The 20,274-nt window shown below is 39.0% G+C and overlaps 2 protein-coding genes across 4 annotated transcripts in view; both read left to right on the top strand.

The window, feature by feature from the left end:
- Positions 1–10,619: 10,619 nt before the first annotated feature.
- Positions 10,620–13,917, top strand: LOC123876548 (piggyBac transposable element-derived protein 4-like). The gene is made up of 2 exons (XM_045922854.1): positions 10,620–12,254; positions 13,798–13,917. Exons 1-2 carry the CDS (start codon positions 10,620–10,622, stop codon positions 13,915–13,917), a joined length of 1,755 nt encoding a protein of 584 aa, XP_045778810.1.
- Positions 13,918–17,275: 3,358 nt separating this feature from the next.
- The window catches only part of LOC123876487 (uncharacterized protein K02A2.6-like), a 34,909-nt gene continuing 31,910 nt past the window's right edge, over positions 17,276–20,274 (top strand). For all 3 annotated transcript variants that reach the window (XR_006798371.1, XM_045922781.1, XM_045922782.1), the window contains exon 1: positions 17,276–17,449. The gene's annotated coding sequence lies outside the window, so the exon portion shown is untranslated. The remainder of the gene's footprint in view (positions 17,450–20,274) is intronic.

Raw genomic sequence — 20,274 nt, forward strand, 5'->3', positions numbered from 1 at the left:
TCAATTTTTGACCCTGACGGCTCAATTTTTGACCCTAGACGGCTCAACTTTTGACCCTTACGGCTCAATTTTTGACCCTAGACGGCTCACTTTCCGACCCTTTAAGGTTCGATAAATGAGACTTACGGTTCGAGAAATGAGCCTTACGGTTCTTCAATTGAGCCTTAATGATCGATGATCGATCCTTGTGTCAATGAATTGACCCTTAGTGGTTTTGAGAGCCTATTCCTTATATAGAGGCGGTATACTATCCTTCTATACTTTTGAACATCATGCACGGTCTAGTTTAACTTTGAACTAATGATGTTCCTGTTCGTGCAGATGGCGACGTCTTCAGCATTCAAGACGCTCCGTGAGCTGTATGAGGAACCTTCAGAAGATGAAGTCCTTGCCAGATTGAAAATAGCAGCTGCAAGTTTTCTTCCTGAAGGCTGGGAAGAATGGAAAGTTCGAGAGGGCATCACAGTGGACCCAGAACGAACCTTACTTAATAAATTGAGATTTTGTTTATCGGCGATAGATATTGCAACAGCTTTTGACCCTAATGCCAAAAGCTTGCAAGAGAGGCCTTACAGAGACATGAAGGTGAAAATGCTGTCCTGGGCCTTCTGTCGTGGGCTGATCTTAGGCCCTCCGTCTGTAGCGATGCAGATAAGAGGTTCAGCTCTCCACACTCACTTTTAAAAAGAAACAATATAAAAGAAAATACAATTCTAATTTTCATGACAAGTCGGCCCCACCTCCCAAAAGATCGAAACCTTTGAAGAAGAAAAGAGAACAGAAAACGAATCAGGACCGTTCAACCGAAGGCAAAGCTTCATCTTCAAAAGAGTATTTAAAAAGAAATTTCATAAGGATCGTCGACCGCGTACAGGGCGGCATTTTTGACTACCAAGATTGGAGAGCAGGCCAACTCACACTCAAACATTTTGTCAGAGAATGGCAAACAGCCTATGCCCCGAAATATATATATGATAACAGGCTACACCATTCCGTTTGTAAGAAAACCTCCAAACATTCCATTTACAAGAGATATTTGTGTCCGAATGCAAACTCCAGCCACCCACTAGATGTCCACAGAAATATCAAAAATGTACAATTCAGGAATCTTAAAGGAAGCCCCACAGACGTTGGTGTCTGGCCTCATCTCAAAAATGTTTTTAGTACCGAAAAGCGATGGCTCCAATCGCCCGATTTTCGGTCTCAAAAATTTAAACAATTTCTTAAATCCAAAGAAATTTCACCTTCCCAGTCATTTCACTGTGCCGGAGTTCCTGCAAAAAGAGGACTTCATTAGAAACTAGACTTGTCCCAGGCATACTTTCATGTTCCAGTGAAAGAAACTCATCAGCGTTATCTAACTTTATACTATCAAGACAAGCTCTACTGTATGACTTGCCTGCCGTTCGGCCTGTCCACCGCCCCGATAGCTTTCGCCAGAATATCGAATTGGATAGCGAGTCAATTGCGAAAGGAAAACATAAGAGTAATCGTTTATTTAGACGATTTTCTCTTAGTAAATCAAAACGCTCAGAGGCTAAAGGAAGAGGCGTATTTCGCGGTGAAGTTTCTAATAAATCTAGGCTGGAAGGTAAACTTCGAAAAGTCCATTCTACAGCCCACTCAAAACATAGAGTTTCTTGGAATAGGTTGGAATACAAGCTTGAATCGAAAATATATTCCTCAAAAAAAGATAATTTCGCTAAAAAGAGAGCTCTTGGTACTTATAGAGTCAAAAGTATGGGATTGGCACCAAGCGAAATCAATTCTTGGAAGCTTAAATTTCGTCGGATTTGTAGTTCCGCTCGGCCGATTGCGAAGTCGTCGGATCCAAATTGCCAGCAAATGTCTCCCAGAAAACTCTTCGAAAACCAAATTTCAAATTCCTGCAAAAGCTGTTCAGGATCTGAAATGGTGGATGGACAATTTACACCAACAGTCAGAAATATTCATCCCGCCAGCCGAAGTTTTCCTGTCAACAGACGCTTCAAACACGGGTTGGGGAGCGCATATTTTCAACCAAACAATTTCCAGAACATGGTCAGCGGAGCAGATACCGTGGCACATAAACCGAAAGGAATTGCATGCTGTGTGCGAAACAATAAAAATATGCAAACAATCTCTGAAAAACAAAACGATTTTAATTCAGTCGGACAATCGGACTGTTATTGCATACGTCAGAAATCAAGGTGGAACGAAATCTCGAATTCTACTATCGATGATGGAAAAGATACTTCTATTAGCGGAACAGCATCAGATTCGAATCCTGATAAGATACATTCCAGGAATGTACAACAACATAGCCGATCATTTATCGCGACAGAGAGCAATTCCCGATTGGCATCTAACAGAAGCGATCACACAGAAGATTTTCTTGATATGGGGCATTCCATCAGTGGACCTGTTTGCGACGAAGCAATCCAGAGTAGTAACGTCATATGTCAGCCAATTCGCAGAGGATCAGGAAGCCCTATTTATAGACGCGTTCAGCCAGGTGTGGAATTTCGAGAAAGCATGGGTGTTTCCCCCACCAGCATTGATTCCAAGAGTTCTACATCACCTCAACTCGGCGACAGGACTTTTCATACTCGTCGCGCCGAAGTGGCCTCAAGCATTTTGGTACCCCGATCTACGACGGAGAGCTCTGGAACCCCCTCATCCCATGCAGGACCTGAATCGTCATCTTATAGACATTGCAACCGGGTGTCCACCACCGCAAGCCAGCCGTCTTTGTTTGCAGGCTTGGAAAATACAGGGTGGTCACAACTAACACAAGGCTGGGAATCAGGGGATTTGGATTTGCTTCAAAAATCTTGGAGGCCAGGCACCCTAAAGACTTATTCCGCGGGATGGAAGAGATGGATTGAATGGGCCAATAAATATTCAGTGCCAGTAAATACTCCTAGTCCAGAACAAGTGGCTTTGTTTATTAGTTATTTATTCAATCATAAGAAATTATCGTATAGTACGATTCTAGTAAATAAGTCGGTCGTAACTTCTTTTGCAGACCCTAGTCGAGCTGATGTGATTAATAATAACCCCGTAGTCAGACATATGCTAAAAGCAATAAGTATTTCTAATGTCAAGGAGAAGAGTTCGTCTATATGGGATGTTTCTAAACTGATTAAGTGGTTAAAATCAAACTCACCAGATACTAATAGTATCTTCCAAGTGTCTAGACATTTAGCAATACTGCTGCTACTGGCGTCTGGTAGACGTATCCATGATCTCACTTTATTATCTTTAAACGATTTTCATGTACAAGAGACTGACTCTTATTTATATTTTTGGCCTAAGTTCGGTTCTAAAACGGACTCAGGCTCTCATCGGCAGTCAGGGTGGAAGATATCCAGAAATGATGACCAATGCTTAGATATAATGCATTGGTTTAAGATATTTGTGGCTGTCTCTCATAGCAGAAGAAAGGCAGTCCAGGGTCTTGACTCCCTTTTTATTTCTACGAGAGGCCCAGTGCGTGCAGCTTCTAGAGCAGTCATTGCAGGATGGGTTAGAACTGCTCTTAAGCAAATAGGGATACAGACTAGTCCTGGAAGCATTCGCTCAGCCGTTGGTTCTTCTCGTTTTAGTTTGGATATGCCTTTAGATGATATGTTAAAGAAAGGAAATTGGAAGAATAGTCATCATTTTCTTAAGTTTTATTGTAAGCCTATAGAGCGAATGACTGTTGACTCTCCCAAAGATATATTACCCTCTTCTAATTTTGATGTGATATGATTGTTATCTTGTTACTGATATATAATTTTATAATTTTGTTTGAATAAGGTAACTAGATGTGATGTCTACAGTTCCTAATAGTAATATACTTTCTATATGACTGATTTATGTTTCTAGTGTTGATATTAATTATTTAGTGAGAATAAAACTGGTTTTATGTTATTTTACAGAATGTTTTTATTGATCCGTTTACTCTTTTGACGTACCTATTACCTAGGTCACAGTACGCCCAACGCGCCGGCAGAATACAAACACTTCTCGTTAGGGTCAAGCGAAGGCACAGACACAAAATATTGATGTTTTTCCCCCGAAGGGATAAAAACATTTATTTTGGGTCTTGCCGAAGCTTGACCCTATTTTTAAGACCTAGCCGGCTTAAAGTTACTGAAGTCGCGAGCGATCTAGCCGGCGCGCGGTCGTTCGGTGCGCAGTAGTGGGCAGGAGTGAGACAGCTATATGTCCCTACTACGCGCCGAAAGGGAGCAGATAGCACGTTCGATGTTATATGGTAGGGAAAGGATATCTCGTTAGGGTCAAGCTTCGGCAAGACCCAAAATAAATGTTTTTATCCCTTCGGGGGAAGAACATCAATAATATTACCACGGAACCCGCAAGCTTCTTTCGCGCCGGTCGGGTTTTTTCATGTTCAAAGTGCAGTGCGCGGGCGGCTACCGAACCCTACTAGAAACTGGTTTTTGCACACGGGCCGCGACGCGCCGCTGCCGGCGCGGCGCGCGCGCTTCACTTGCTACACGGACTCCGCACGGACGGTCGTTTTTCGCGATATAGAAACTAAAATAAACGCACTACACGGCCTAACCTTTGTCTAGACTAACTGTGCTTGTGCTCCTTAAGGACCCGCTGGGGTGAGTTCCAACTCTTACTAACCTAAACTGTAACTAAACTGTTTTGTGTGCGCTGTAGTGTTGCTTGCGGTCGCTGGACCGTGGACAACCATGGCGGACGAGCAACTTGGCCTCTCCTTACACTACCCACTCTGGGGTTCCAGGTCCGCTGTATAGGCGCTAAACGCAACGGCCGTCTTCCTGCCTGGCGGAACGCACATACGCCGAGGAGCTGCCTCTGGACGCACGACGATAACCTGCCTGGCGGAACCCCACAAGGCCACGGATTCCCTCCTGGAGGACCAGGTGCTTGCATTGAGTAACCTGAACGAGATACTGAGTGACAAGAACCACCGAGACATTTTTCTCTCATTTGCCATTAAAGTGGTGAAATGTACTGCGAGAGCCAATGGATCAACGGCAACTTAGGGCTTTGCGTACACTACTGGTAAATTTAAAATGTAATTATAGAGTTAAAGTAAAGTTAAGTAAAATAATGTAAGCGTAATATAATATATAGTGTAATTGTAGTATAATATACGGCGTTGTGTAATATGGTATAAGTGTAAAATAGGAAAAAAAAAAAAAAAGAAGGGGGTTTGTTTCCTTGTTGGATGCCAGTCTCGTTCCGTATTAACTCAAACTGCAGGGTGCGTGCGGTGGAAAAGATAAGACAAGTAAAGGCTGGATCGACCCACACCCGGGACTTTTATTCTACCCATTCCTGTGACGGCCTACCCCGTCACAGTAGGTAAAAACTGAATTTTTGTACTTTGAATTTGTTACCTGTCAAATTGAATTTTTGTCCTATTTCTGACCAAGCTTCTTCCACTATATCCTTTCTCATGTATTCTGGAGTGTTACCTATGATCGTATAAGCAACGGATTTTTTTTACTTCGAAAACAAACTCAATGTTTACTTGCTGATCGGAGTCCATTTTGACGCAACGCTACCTCGTCTCAAACGTCGAAGGTATTGTCGACGCGACGCTTCGTGTGTGAAACATTGCCTATTTGTACGGCGGTAACTGACGAACGACTAGTCGGGCGTGTACAATGCTCGATTCGCTTGTCGATAGTCTCGTGGGAGAAGGGCCTAAAACACTCATGTGATACTATTAATAAGCTCGCCTGCAGTTCGGTTGTTAAACTCACTCGTATTTTGATAATCGCTACTATGCATCTGTTTCATAAACTACTGAAATAAGCCAAAAACGTGCCGTAAAGAAAACTGTTATAATTTGTAAATGAGCACTTTTGAACGCTTAAATACTCATACTCATCACGGATATGATACTGTAGTATTCTGTTAAATGAATAGTAACCTTGATAGTGTACACAAGCGGATAAAACGTACTATTTGTATTCTTTAATATTAATAAGTATTTCTCACATTAACCTTCATTATTAGGTATTAAGTAGAAATTATTATTGGCACTGACAGGCATAACTGAGTGAGCGGGAGAGTGTGGAGACGTGGCGCGAGTCGACTTGTGGCAGCTGTCACCCCTCCTTCACGTTACAAGTGGCAACCATCCCGCATAGCTTCACTAGTACGAAGTAACTCGCACTTGCCGCCCGCATCGACCTATGACAGCTAGCCCGCGCAGAGTCGTGGCCTAGCCATCATTGCTTTCCTTCCCGTTCGACGCGTAAATACAATGAAACTATTTGATCTCTTTTTGTTTCATGCATAATATGTCTTTCTTTCTGTTTCTTTCTAATGAGAGGAAAAGATTTATTGATTGGTAACTGTTTTGAGACAGACGTTGCGTAAATACGTCGTCAATTATTTCATAATATTAAAAGCGACTCTTTACGTTCGTTATTTTAATAAGATTTTACAAACTGACAGTAATGAAAGGCCAGTAGTAGTGTAATACCTCCCAAAAAAGCTAAAAGGCTAACTAAGTATAATCCAAGCTGGGAAAATGACTATTCCTGGTTGAAACAAGTAAAATAAAATCTATACCAGGCGTCCTGTCACTTATGCATCCCACAAGTTGAAGCTGAAGATTGGTGTGCCTGTCATACTAATGCGTAATCTGGATGCACCCAGATTGTGCAATGGCACCAGGCTGCGCGTCACAGAGCTGAAAAGATACATTGTGAAGGCCACCATCCTCACCGGCGAGGCCAAAGGAGAGACGGTATTGATACCCAGAATCCCTATCATACCCACTATTTGCCTTTCCAGTTCAAACGCTTGCAATTTCCCCTGAAGGTGGCCTTTTCAATCACTATTAATAAAAGCCAGGGGCAAACTCTGAAGGTAGCGGGCACCTGGGCACCCCCTGCTTTTCCCACGGGCAGCTTTACGTGGCGTGCTCGCGTGTATCGAAAGCCAGAAATCTTTTTGTTTACGCAGAAGACAACAAGTCCCGGAACGTTGTCTACAGGGATGTACTCGTGTCTCAACGAGCCGGTTGCTAATTACGGTCCAGATAAGCAATTTCTAAAAGCCAAGATGCCCCAGTATCTTTCATCATCGGATACATCTACAAAGTCTGTGGCAAGCACATGCGTCCGAGCCCCAACACCCAAGACACAAAAACCTATTATTTATGGTTGTGGTGCACCTAATGTGGTTCGTGACAACTGTGAAAACTGCTGCATCAAACATCTGGATTCAAACGGATGCGCGTTCTCGACCCGTGGTTTATGTGGAGATCGAAGGTATTCTGGGACTGCATATGTGGACACATGCGCTTAGAGCAGCATAGCTTCCTTTGAATTAATGGTTGCCTAAAAAATTAAGGATACCATTATGAAAAGCCAATGTATGGATATCACGCTGGCAGATGGTCACAGGAAAAAGAGGAGTGTATTAACAACAATGGCTCCTGTAAAACTAAATGACCGTATCGTAACCACATTCTCTGCGTTACCTGGTTCATGAGCAAATAAAACATTGCTTGGTCTGTGATTTCTACAATGATGATGAACAAAAAAAAGTTTTATTACTAAAAAAATACGTTTTATTTCTACCAAAAACAACCTTAGTCGTTAGTCTTTTAGAGTCTTTACGTTGTGGCGAAACGGAACGTTTAACGTAATGACGTCTGTCACGTTTTGGCGGCATTCGCTAAGTGACAGATGTCAATACAATACTAACTTAGATTTCACAAGTCGAGTTTTTCCCTCGCCACAATTTACTTACCTATTTGTTTGTTATTAGAACTAAGATGTAGTAATTGCCTATGGTGTGTTACATAACCAGCTACGTGAACTATTATTATCCGTACTCACTCTAATATAACTCTTTATACAAATGGGCGTTTTATTTCAATGGACCAACCCATGCCCATAATGGTGACCCCGACGTGATCACTATAGGACTCGGTAATAGCCCCCCTGAGACTGCCCTTTCACGGCCGTTAGAATGTGCGGTACAAGCTCGAGTACTAAGAGCCCCCTGCTTCAGTGTACTAACCCCAGTCCATCATCTTATTCAAGGGAGTCCATCCACTAAGTTAGGACTGCTAATGCTTGTGCGACGCGCTGTACAGGGTTGTATAGCTATGCTTCCCAGCCTTCTAGATGCAACCGAGGAGTATGGATACATGGAGCCATTGATAGACAGAGATGACCACCTTAGGAAGCGAATAGGCGACAGGCTTGCTGCACTCGGTTTAATAAATGGCCTGTTGGCGTGTGGCGATGTAAGACGGGCAACTAGACAGAGGAGTTATATCAAAATGCACATCCATTATCGTGACCTCACCCCCGCCAGTGTCTGCCAGATGAGATGTACATCAACGGGAGAAAGGAAACATGCCCAGATGAGATAAGAAGAGAGGATGCATACCCGGTCCGGCAGAACTGTCAAGTTCAAGACACCAGTTGATGTCTGACTGAAATTTTATATTGTTTTTGTCGTATATACTTATTTTTATTGATTTTTTTGTCTCCGTAGGGGGGTGATGTGGCGAAACGGAACGTTTAACGTAATGACGTCTGTCACGTTTTGGCGGCATTCGCTAAGTGACAGATGTCAATACAATACTAACTTAGATTTCACAAGTCGAGTTTTTCCCTCGCCACAATTTACTTACCTATTTGTTTGTTATTAGAACTAAGATGTAGTAATTGCCTATGGTGTGTTACATAACCAGCTACGTGAACTATTATTATCCGTACTCACTCTAATATAACTCTTTATACAAATGGGCGTTTTATTTCAATGGACCAACCCATGCGCATAATGGTGACCCCGACGTGATCACTATAGGACTCGGTAATAGCCCCCCTGAGACTGCCCTTTCACGGCCGTTAGAATGTGCGGTACAAGCTCGAGTACTAAGAGCCCCCTGCTTCAGTGTACTAACCCCAGTCCATCATCTTATTCAAGGGAGTCCATCCACTAAGTTAGGACTGCTAATGCTTGTGCGACGCGCTGTACAGGGTTGTATAGCTATGCTTCCCAGCCTTCTAGATGCAACCGAGGAGTATGGATACATGGAGCCATTGATAGACAGAGATGACCACCTTAGGAAGCGAATAGGCGACAGGCTTGCTGCACTCGGTTTAATAAATGGCCTGTTGGCGTGTGGCGATGTAAGACGGGCAACTAGACAGAGGAGTTATATCAAAATGCACATCCATTATCGTGACCTCACCCCCGCCAGTGTCTGCCAGATGAGATGTACATCAACGGGAGAAAGGAAACATGCCCAGATGAGATAAGAAGAGAGGATGCATACCCGGTCCGGCAGAACTGTCAAGTTCAAGACACCAGTTGATGTCTGACTGAAATTTTATATTGTTTTTGTCGTATATACTTATTTTTATTGATTTTTTTGTCTCCGTAGGGGGGTGATGTGGCGAAACGGAACGTTTAACGTAATGACGTCTGTCACGTTTTGGCGGCATTCGCTAAGTGACAGATGTCAATACAATACTAACTTAGATTTCACAAGTCGAGTTTTTCCCTCGCCACAATTTACTTACCTATTTGTTTGTTATTAGAACTAAGATGTAGTAATTGCCTATGGTGTGTTACATAACCAGCTACGTGAACTATTATTATCCGTACTCACTCTAATATAACTCTTTATACAAATGGGCGTTTTATTTCAATGGACCAACCCATGCCCATAACGTGTTACAATGCCCAGTGTCACCTGTAGGTGACAAAAAAAAAAGAAATGGGGGTAGTATTTTTTTCATTTTTTTATTTTTTCTTGTCTTCACCAAATGTATTTCAACCATTTAAGTAAAATAGAAATGCAAAATTTGCAATAACATGGACATGGGAATTGGAGGGTTAAGTCAAGATTAAGTTCTATTTATACCAACAATGTTTAAAGTTTGATGTATGCAAAATAAACACTAAACAATTGTGCATACAAAGTTAACATGAAGTTAATTTTGTAATTTTTTTTAAATAAGTACAATTTTATACCAATGGTACTCCAAATCAGAATATATAGTTTTACATTTGAAAACTGACAAACAAGCACATGATGAACATCTGCACAACCAATATAATCAACAATCTGTTTAAATAAATCCTTTAAGGGCTTTGAACAACCCTTCGACAAAGATTTGCACTGACGCCTAACAATAATTTAGCATTTATTTCCATAATATACTGCTGTTAACAGGTTCCCTGTCCAAGTTTTAGAGTGGAAGTCCCTCACACGTCCAGTTGTGTTTTTGTAAAAAAACAGTGTTTTAGGGGTTTAGGTATATACCTATTTGTTTCAAAATATTATAGACATATCAGAAAAGTATTTTTTTCAAGCATACCACATATGGTCTGTGGACTCTCTAGAACGAAATTGACTAAAAATTTTCTGATGAGTCCACAGACCATATGCGGTCTGTGCATATTGTCAGTGTCAAATTAGAAGTGACAGTGACAAATCATCATTTGATATAATTATTTGATTATATTATGTGAAGTTAGCTACCTAAGTGACCAATGCGAGTATTGTTTATACTGTTTCCTGCCGGTTGTTGAAGAAAACAAAAAAAAAACGAAAGTTTTTGTTATTTTGTGTTTACTGCTTTTGAATTTCGAGTTTTTGCGGGAAAATGAGTAAAAAACAAGGGTATACGGACGAAGAATTGAGAAGAATATTAGAAGAAAGTGACTACGAACAAAATGATCAGTCAAATTCATCGGATGAACAAGAAAATGAAGCCGAAGAGAATAGTGATGTACCTGATTTTGACAATGACGATAGTGTGGCAGATCCCGATTTTTTCCCTAGTGATTTATCATCAGAGTGTCTAGATATAAGTCAGCTTGCTAATTCACACATTCTCCATCCCAATCAAACACATTCTCCATCCCAATCAATGCCGACTGAACAACTTTTTGATAGCGATATTTTTGAAGGTACGGCGACATCGCATCCATCCACGTCTCGCAATTTTTTTGACGACAACTCTAATGACCCTTCTCATCAATTTCAAACCACCGTACCACCTAGTTCCGATTCTGACGACGACAGTGACACTGAAAGAAATACAGGCCCAAGAACTGGCATAAGACCAACTACAGAGCGTGGCATGAAAGAACATGATGAGCAAGAAGGATGGAGTTATGAGATTCACCCATTAGATCGGCAAATTTTTAGTAGCGCAGGAGACTTGATACATATTGAAAACATTCCAGAAACTGCAGATGTGTTTACAATATTTTCTATTCTAGTTGATGACAATGTTTTTGACTTGATGATAGAACAGACCAATATATACGCTGAACAACTTATCACTACTAATTCTGGTGGTCGTTTGCGTCGTTGGAAACCAGTAAACAGGGAAGAAATGAAAAAGTTTTTGGGTATTTACTTGCTGACTGGTATAATCAAATTCCCTACATTAGAATGCTACTGGAAAAAGGACCCTATTTTTTATCATCCGCTAATGCACAATATAAAAATGTCCTACAATCGTTTTACTGCAATATTGCGTTGCTGGCACTTTGTTGACAATACAGCTGAAAGAGATGTCAATGATCGTTTGTATAAAGTCAAACCAGTTATAGACATTGTGATGAGAAACTGTAGAAAACTTCTTTCGCCAAAAGACTGCATTGTTGTGGATGAGTCAATGGTTCCCTTCCAAGGCCGACTCCTTATTCGTCAGTATAATCCAAATAAAACTCACAAGTACGGACTCAAGATTTACAAGGCTACAACTGATGATGGATATGTTTGGAAATATAAAGTTTATACCGGCCAGGATCCTCAAATTGCGAATCTCGATAAACCTGGAAGCGTTGTTGTTGAGCTTTGCGAAGAGCTTTTAGACCAGGGGAGAATGATTATAGCAGATAATTGGTACACCAGTTTACCATTAGCTCAATACTTGCTACAACGCAAAACTGACCTTTGTGGGACTTTGAGAAAAAATCGCAAAAACCTACCTTTATTGGTGAAAAACAAGAAACTGAAGAGGGGAGAGCTAATTGCTGCACAAAAAAATAATGTAACGATTCTAAAATGGAAGGACAAGAGGGATGTCCTTATGATATCTACTTGTCACGCAGACGAACAAACGATGTGTACAGGCCGAAACCAGCGTCTGAAGCCCAATATGATACTGGAATACAATGATCGAAAGAAAGGTATCGATCTTTCTGACGAGTTGGCAAGCTACTATTCGCCAATTCGCAAGACCCTGACTTGGTATAAAAAGGTTGCTGTTGATGTCTTATTTGGAGTAGGTGTCATAAATACGGTTTATTTGTTCAATAAATTGAACCAGCAGAATAAATGTACACTTTTACAGGCACAAATGAGTATCGTGAAAAATTTACTGAGTATAAACGTTGTCCAGCCACCGGCTATACCTACGCCATCCACATCACAGACGCAGCATTTCCTCAAAGAGCTGGATAGAAAAGATGGAAAAATAACTAGACGTAGGTGTGCCGGATACTATAGTGATTTTCGTCAAAGAGGTGAAACAGCATCAGCTGCCACTAATAAAGCTAAAAGAGTTTCGCAAATATGCAACATTTGTACCAAACCGTATTGTCTACAGTGTTTCCAAAAAATACATGTGAATATGTAACTTTATTTTTTTCAATAATTGTTTTCTTTTTCAATAAATATTTTCATATTCAATATTTTGTTTATTTTTTCTACCTATCCATTGTTAATTTAGCTAAAAGTAAATGAAAAACAATAACATTTAGTAAAGTTAGATTCCGTTTTCTTATATTTAGGTTATTTTTTTCAGATCCCGATATCCCGAAAATTTGACGTCCGTCCTCTATGTCCCAACCCTTTTTGGTTTCTATATGATATGTCCTGTCACGTCCACATCAAATAAACGCAGTTCTCTCCACGTCCACGGCTCTAAAAACCTTCAAAATTGTATCGACGCACAGACCACATATGGTCTGTGAACTTGTAGTGCTTTCCGTTTACAGACCACATATGGTCTGTGGACAGGGAACCTGTGTAATTTTGTTTGAACCAAGTATATAAGCAGAAACTAAAAGAACTTGGCTGGCACACATGCCATTTGTCTTGATACTCAGACAAGTGTGGTAGTCAAAATGGAAATAAAAATTGTAGTTTAAGAACACTATTCCTATTCATCATGCCAACCAAGTTTGAACCTTGACCTTTATTCCTGAGCTGGAGATATCGCAGCAAAGTGAAATAACTTTTTACAACTGTGGAAATGAAACAAGACAACTTTGTATCCACAAAAGCCTTGAAAGACCATCAAAATTGACAGTTAAGTTAAAATAAAAAATGTATTTGTACTCTACTCAATGAGCTCTAAAACAATGATACCCCACACGCTAGGATAAGAAAAAAAAATCCGGCTCCTTTTTTTTATGTACGGGAGTAGTAAGTATGAAAAAATTAAAGAGCCCCATCTCCAGGCGGTCGTCTCGGAGTTAGTGAGGACCATGAAGACGGTAGGTACTTGTATTAATTCCTGAAAAATTATGCTTATTGTGCTTATTATTTGTATGAGTGTTCACACAATTTTTCAAAAATAATTTATTGTGAACATTCTTTTTTATCGGCCTATTATTTGCCTACTTTATGTTAGGGAACAGTACTAGTTTCATCAAAATCGGTTGAGTTTTCCTGGTATGGACAGTTTCCCTGTTGTTTTTATTTCAGTAAGTATACTGAAGTCCATTTAATTTTTCTTAAATTATAGCAATTGAAATGTATGTAATAAAGTTTATATAAAAATTCTAAATATCATGGTGCTTATAAATATTTTTTTTTACTAGATGTCGGAGCAGCTGGCGGCTGTTGAGACGGCTTTGAAAGAGATGGCTGATCCGCCATACTCCCGGCTCAGAGAGCCAATATTCATACCACCCGATTATGGGTATGTTGTTATGAGGTAAGCACATTGACTACTTACAAGGAAGACTTATCAAGGCCACATCCAGCCCGGTGTTGTCTATTAGTGCCCATCCTATGCACACCACAATTTTAAAATACAAGCTTTTTTTAGAAACAAGACAACTATGCACACCACAATTTTAGAATACAAGCTTTTTTTAGAAACAAGACAACTTTGTATCCACAAAAGCCTTGAAAACTAACAACAAATGGATGATGGATTGAATGGCTCAGTGGATGCTATTTTAAAGCATCCACTGAATTTTATCAGCCCGTTCATTCCTGATATGCCGATAGATTGAATGGCTTAAAATTGAGTGGATGTTATTTTACAACATCCACTGAATTTTATTAGCCCGTTCATTCCTGATGTATGTCAAATATTGCAAAAATCAAGCTTGTTTTACACAACTGTGCAATGTGAAGGAGTGTTATTAGTTCATTACATGTAAGTATAAGCAAAAGGATAGCTACATATGAGCTAAGCTTTATATACTGATGGGAGAAAGTACACCATAGTTTGACCATTTTATTTGCTTTTAGGGTAAGTTCATCACAGAAAAACTTTCCTTTTGACATCATTTCAACTTTTTATCCCTCAGTTCACCGAGGACTACTCTTCCTACATTCGAGCATAACAGTCACAACAGCTCTACAACACTAAATCAATAATGTATGAATTGATACTATCACCGACCTGTTTACAGGATATCACTTAGAGCTAGCAAAAATTCATTGGAATGGACATAATAATTATTATTATTGATGAAGGACAAAGAATTTACACAGCTTGGAGGGAATAAAAATCAAAACTCGATGTTTTCAGGGAAATCATCATCATGAGAACAAGTCAAGATTCTGTCAATTTAGGAAGATCATTTTGAAAGAGTAAATAGCCACAAGACAGGAGAACGTGTGAACTGTGAAGACATATTTTCTAAGTTAAAAACATTTCGACCGTCATCTTTGTATTACACCTACACAACACAATAGTAAAAAAAAACACGGATGCGAAAATCCAGTCAACCACGCACATTTGAAATCGTGGATGGATACATTACGAATCTTAAACAAAGCGCTTTTGAATAGTCAAATCAATCAACAACTTGTATATCAACTGAAGAGCAGAATTTCGAAAATATTACCAGCCCTTGGCACAAGGTCTGTGTGTGGAACCCGTCCCCTCCGCGCTGCGCGTCGCGCGTATCGAGAAGAAACAAGTCTTTCATACATTACCATTACCTTGGAATGGGTATTTTCATTAATATGTAACTATATAAAAAGACACTTTAACAGTTTGCACCGCAAATTTTAGAGAAAGGAAACATAAACTGAAAAGTAAAATAACTAGAAATCACCAGACAAGACTTGTACGACACCAAAGTTGACGCCATTGACCAAAGAGAATTTAAAATAATAATATAAATAATGGCTACCAACATAGACTTACGAATTTTCGCTCGTAAATCTATGGCTACCAACGTTTTTCCTGGTTTTTCCATATCGACCCATTGAAGCCCAAAAGAGTTCAAGAATCATAGAAAATTTCAGTGCTACCAACTGTTTAAAACCGTTTGTCGATTACTACGATACAATGGCGCCGCCAGATGCTTGCGTAAATTGTTTAAACATATAAAATATTACGTATTAATAAATTACGTAAATCATAATATCCTAAAGCTCTTTTTTAAAGCACTATTATACCAATCTTACCCACTTCTAGATACTTATTTTATTTAAATAATAATGTAATTGTTTTTTATTGCTTTCTTTTTACTCTGCTTGTGTGAGCTCAATCTAACCCCCCGTCCACACACTGCTTTACTCGCGCAATAAATCGCGACGCCGCCACACTAGGTCACTTGCCTTTGTAGCGTGTGCGCTATTGCATACTTACCGACAAAATAGGGAGCGATGGGCGTGAACGAGGAACACGCGAGTAATGCGGCCACACTACGTCTCTGCCTCCGTTCCTCGCTCCTTTCCCATGCCACACCACTATTATCCACCGATTACCGTAACCATTTAAGGTGGAAGCGACGGGCCTGCCCGCGAAATTCAAATTTAATTTGGGTTTCCGCATTTTTTAACTAATACGACAACGTAGGCTTATGTCATTTTCAATTGCGACAATGGCAGTATCATCCTCACAGGTTTATATAAAAATCTTTACTTGAAAGGGTCCAGTTTAAGAAATTAGCTCTAGTATCGACTAATGTGTCAGGATTAGTCGATACTACAGCTAATTTCGTGTAGGTGTTCATGAACAAATTTTTTTTGTTATGTACCTAACCACAAATTTACAGTTTTCGGATTTTTCCTTTACTGTGCTATGAGAATCATCTACCTGCCAAATTTTATGATTGTAGGTCAACGGGAAGTACCCTACAGGTTTTCTTGACAGACACGATGAACGGATAGACGGACAGTCTAACAAACAGACCGACAGACAAACCCTAAAAGTAAGAAAAAATCTTATGACATAGAGTTCAATTTTGCTTGTCATTTTTTTTAAGACTAGGAGATTCGGGTATAGTAAGAATTATTATTCCCTACATCCATGCTATTATCTTATTTAAGGTATCATTACTTCACACACGTTTTAACATTAGCTAATGTCAGACATGTTAAAAATTCGACTGTAAGCTTGCCAACTTTGGCATACGCAAACCAAAGCTCACCTCGTCCACACGCTTGCTGTTTGGTGTTTGTCACAAGCATGTGGATCCGGCATTAAATTACCAATACCAAATTCTCCCTGAACCCATTTGTAAAATTTTAATATAGGTAGGTACTTGGACTTGGTCTGTGTTGGAATTTGCTGGCGCGCGTGCGGTGCCTTTTTAGAGTATTTTTTCTGTTGAAAGTGGCTGGTTTTTGTGTTTTGCTGCTGTGTTTTGGTGATGCAACTGACTGGTAAGCGCTCTAAAGGGGCACAGCGCGTGTGTCGATGAGCACCGACATAGATGAAGTCCATACTTATAATATAGTTTCTCCTAACTTTTAAATAACTACAAACTTGACATTAAGACTTCCTGTATTGGTGTTAGCTGGCGGGCGTGCTCTGCCTTTTTGGAGTGTTTTTTTTTGTTAAACTGACTGGAAAGCGCTGGGGGTGCTGTGCGTGTGTCGGGGAGCGCCGGCACAGACGGGGTCCATACTTGTATAGCTTCCCTAACTTGTTACAAATAACTACAAACTTGACATTGGCTAATCTTTGTAAAGCCAGACGAGAAAAAAAAAAGGTAAGTACCTACTCTATGGTACCAATTGTATTCTGCTATAATTTTTTTTTATGTGCTCTGCATCACAGCTCTGCATTGCTCTGCATACGTAGTAACTAATATCTAATCTGTGCTCTGCATTGACACCGGCAGGCGAGCGGTCGGCGCCATGGCGCCATGGCTTGATGGCTGCCATCTTGATTCTTCATTCTTGAATTTTGTTGAATGTTGAAACGAGCGTCGAGCAGTAAATTAAAAAAATATTTGGGTCTGACCTTTGGTTGTTCCTGTGCCTAGTAATTTTCAAAAAGTATGTAATCAATACGTAGGTTTTATAATTTGCAAATGTGAATTGTGAGTGATCTTCCTCTTAAAAATGATTGAAATGTTGATTGGTTTCTTGATTTGATTTGGAACTAAAACAAAAAATAAGATAGAAAAGCAAGGTGTCTGCAATGTGTGTGTAAAATATATAGGAAATATATTGGTGGTCTTATTATATTACTGCGAAAATTGGTGTAATTCAAATACATAGATAAGTATTTGATAGATATTGTAATAACCTGGTAATAACTTATTATTGAAAGCGTGATTTGTCCATTGGAGGAACCGATAAAGATAATTCATTTTCACCGTTTTCGCTGAATTTTGTGAATGCTTTTAAAAGTAGAAAGGTTAAAGTTACTCAAATGATTGCAATTGTTAGGCTTTCACAGATAAATGTAGCATGTTGAACTTGATTTTTAAATGTAATAGTGGACAAAACGTAATATGATTTTCTTGGTATGGTTTAATCAAAAACACAATTAAGTTGGAAATCGAAATCATTATTGGTTTTTGTTCATACACGAACAAAAACCAATAATGATTTCGGATAATATTTAATTTGGCAATTAGTTATGCAAGTCCAGCGGTTGTAATTATGTCCTTACTAGAGATATTATAAAGTAGTAAGTTAGATTCTAACACAGCTTTCTTCAGCCAGACAAAGGTAATGTTTGTGGTTTTCATCTTCTCAAAGGTAATATTTGTGGTTGCATTCTGCTTTACATAATATTTGTGAATGACTTGTTGTGTTACCAAAGTCTAATGGTATTATGATTCACCTGCCTCATAGATAAAGTTCTCCATTGCTTTATCTCTGACTGAACAATAACCATTAACCTCGCTGACTTTAAAACAAATTTTCTTCATATTGCTTATTTTTCTTTGGAACATCTTTAGATCTTTGGTCTCCAGTCCTTTGCTAGAGTGCCCCAGTTCTTTGTAAATTCCATTTTTTTTTCAATAATAGGCAGCTTAGTTCACAATACTTATTTTAGCTCAGCCAAGGACTGTCCGAGGAATGATATCCTTGGTGTTGGAAGAATTTCATGAATAGATGATGTTTGAGTTTGCATAAAGTATAGTGTAATAGTGCATATTAAAATATTATTCTTGTTTTGTGAGATAAATCCATAAGAGAATGGTCTTAAAAATTCTGCATGATTAGCAGTCAGTATTCTGCAAGAAAAGTAACAAACCAGATGATGTTTCTGTACTTCGCTTACGAGCATGTTCATCTGACCACCACTAAAGTTTTGGGTACAATCCTTTTAAATCAAATATGTGTAGGGTCAATGTGGGAAAATGTAAACAGTTTAAAAAAAACTTACAACTTTTATCATCATACAAAATACATGTGATGATGTGGTGTACTACTTTTTTAACCGACTTCCAAAAAAGGAGGAGGTTCTCAATTTGTCGGGATCTTTTTTTTTTTTTATTTTTATTTTTTTTTATTTTTTATGTATGTTCCCCGATTACTCAAAGACCCCTGGACCGATTTGGAAAATTTTTTTTTTGTTTGAAAGGGTATACTGTGCAGGTGGTCCCATATAAATTTGGTGAAGATCTGATGAATATCTTCGGAGATGGAGAACAGAACTCCTCAATGGATAAGAGCAAATTGCTCGCGATCACTGTAATAGCTTAGTAAACAGTAGGGTTTTAACTGGGCATAGCATATTATAGTACAGTGGGGCCACTAAAAATTGTGAAATAAAAAATTTTCAAAAGAAAAATAAAACCGACTTCAAAAACCAAAAACACTAAAAAGTAAAAAATAATTTTTGTTTAGCTACACATATAATGTACCTAGGTATGAAGTCGGGCGAGCTTCACTCTTGGATTTCTAATTTTGTTTTAATATGCTCGCTCGACTTCATACCTAGGTACATTACATGTGTAGCTAAACAAAAATTATTTTTTACTTTTTAGTGTTTTTGGTTTTTGTTAGCATATATAATTCTAGCATATATAATTTGAGTTTCGTTAGGAGTTTACATATGCCCCAAAATATTTAAAAAACTACTTTTTTGGGGTATTTGTAAACATTTTATTCCATGTTGTGTGCTTTAACAATACAGAGAGCTATGTATGTAGTGCATACTTGGACTCTGTAATAAATACATATATTAGATGAAAAAGTCTTTATCTGTAGAAGGAGGTAAATAGAAACAAACAAAAAAATTCCATATAACCTTTGAACTGACAGCTGAGGTAAATAGAAATAAATTACTTATTTTGGGGTAAAAGTAAACTAAATGATAATGTTAGTACAATATTCTGACTAATAAAAGGAGGTAAATTAAAACAATTTTGTACAATATTTGTTAAACATTTATTTTAAGAGATCATGCTTTTTCAAATACATCTATTGGTTTAGGAAACTTATAAAAAATTCTTTCTCCTTTTAGAGATATCAGTGGCTCTGGTAACAATCCAATAATATAGGTACGAGGGCGGCACTGAAAATTTCGAGAATCAAGGAAGTGACACAACATTACTATTTAAAAATGTATTTATTGCTTTTCGAAGTATTCTCCGCGAAATTTGACACATTTTTCCATACGATGGAACCAATCATTGAAGCAACCATTCCATTCGGAAGTTGGGGTCTCCAAAATGGCCGTTTTGTAGGCGTCCACAGCTTCTTCAGGTGATGAAAATCTCTGACCACGCAATGTATTCTTTATTTTAGGGAAAGTACAGAAATCATTAGGGCTTAGGTCGGGGCTGTACGGCGGATGGTCTAATAATTCTATGTTTTCTTGCTCTAAAAACTCTTTTGTTCTGTGCGCGGTGTGAGAACTC

Source organism: Maniola jurtina, chromosome 21, assembly GCF_905333055.1.
Source record: "Maniola jurtina chromosome 21, ilManJurt1.1, whole genome shotgun sequence".
Lineage (NCBI taxonomy): Eukaryota > Metazoa > Arthropoda > Insecta > Lepidoptera > Nymphalidae > Maniola > Maniola jurtina.

Coding starts and splice junctions, on each gene's coding strand:
- LOC123876548 (XM_045922854.1), top strand. CDS start 10,620: ATGAGTAAAAAACAAGGGTATACGGACGAAGAATTGAGAAGAATATTA. Junction 12,255..13,797: donor CTGTTGATGTCTTATTTGGA/GTAGGTGTCATA, acceptor TTTTTTTACTAG/ATGTCGGAGCAGCTGGCGGC.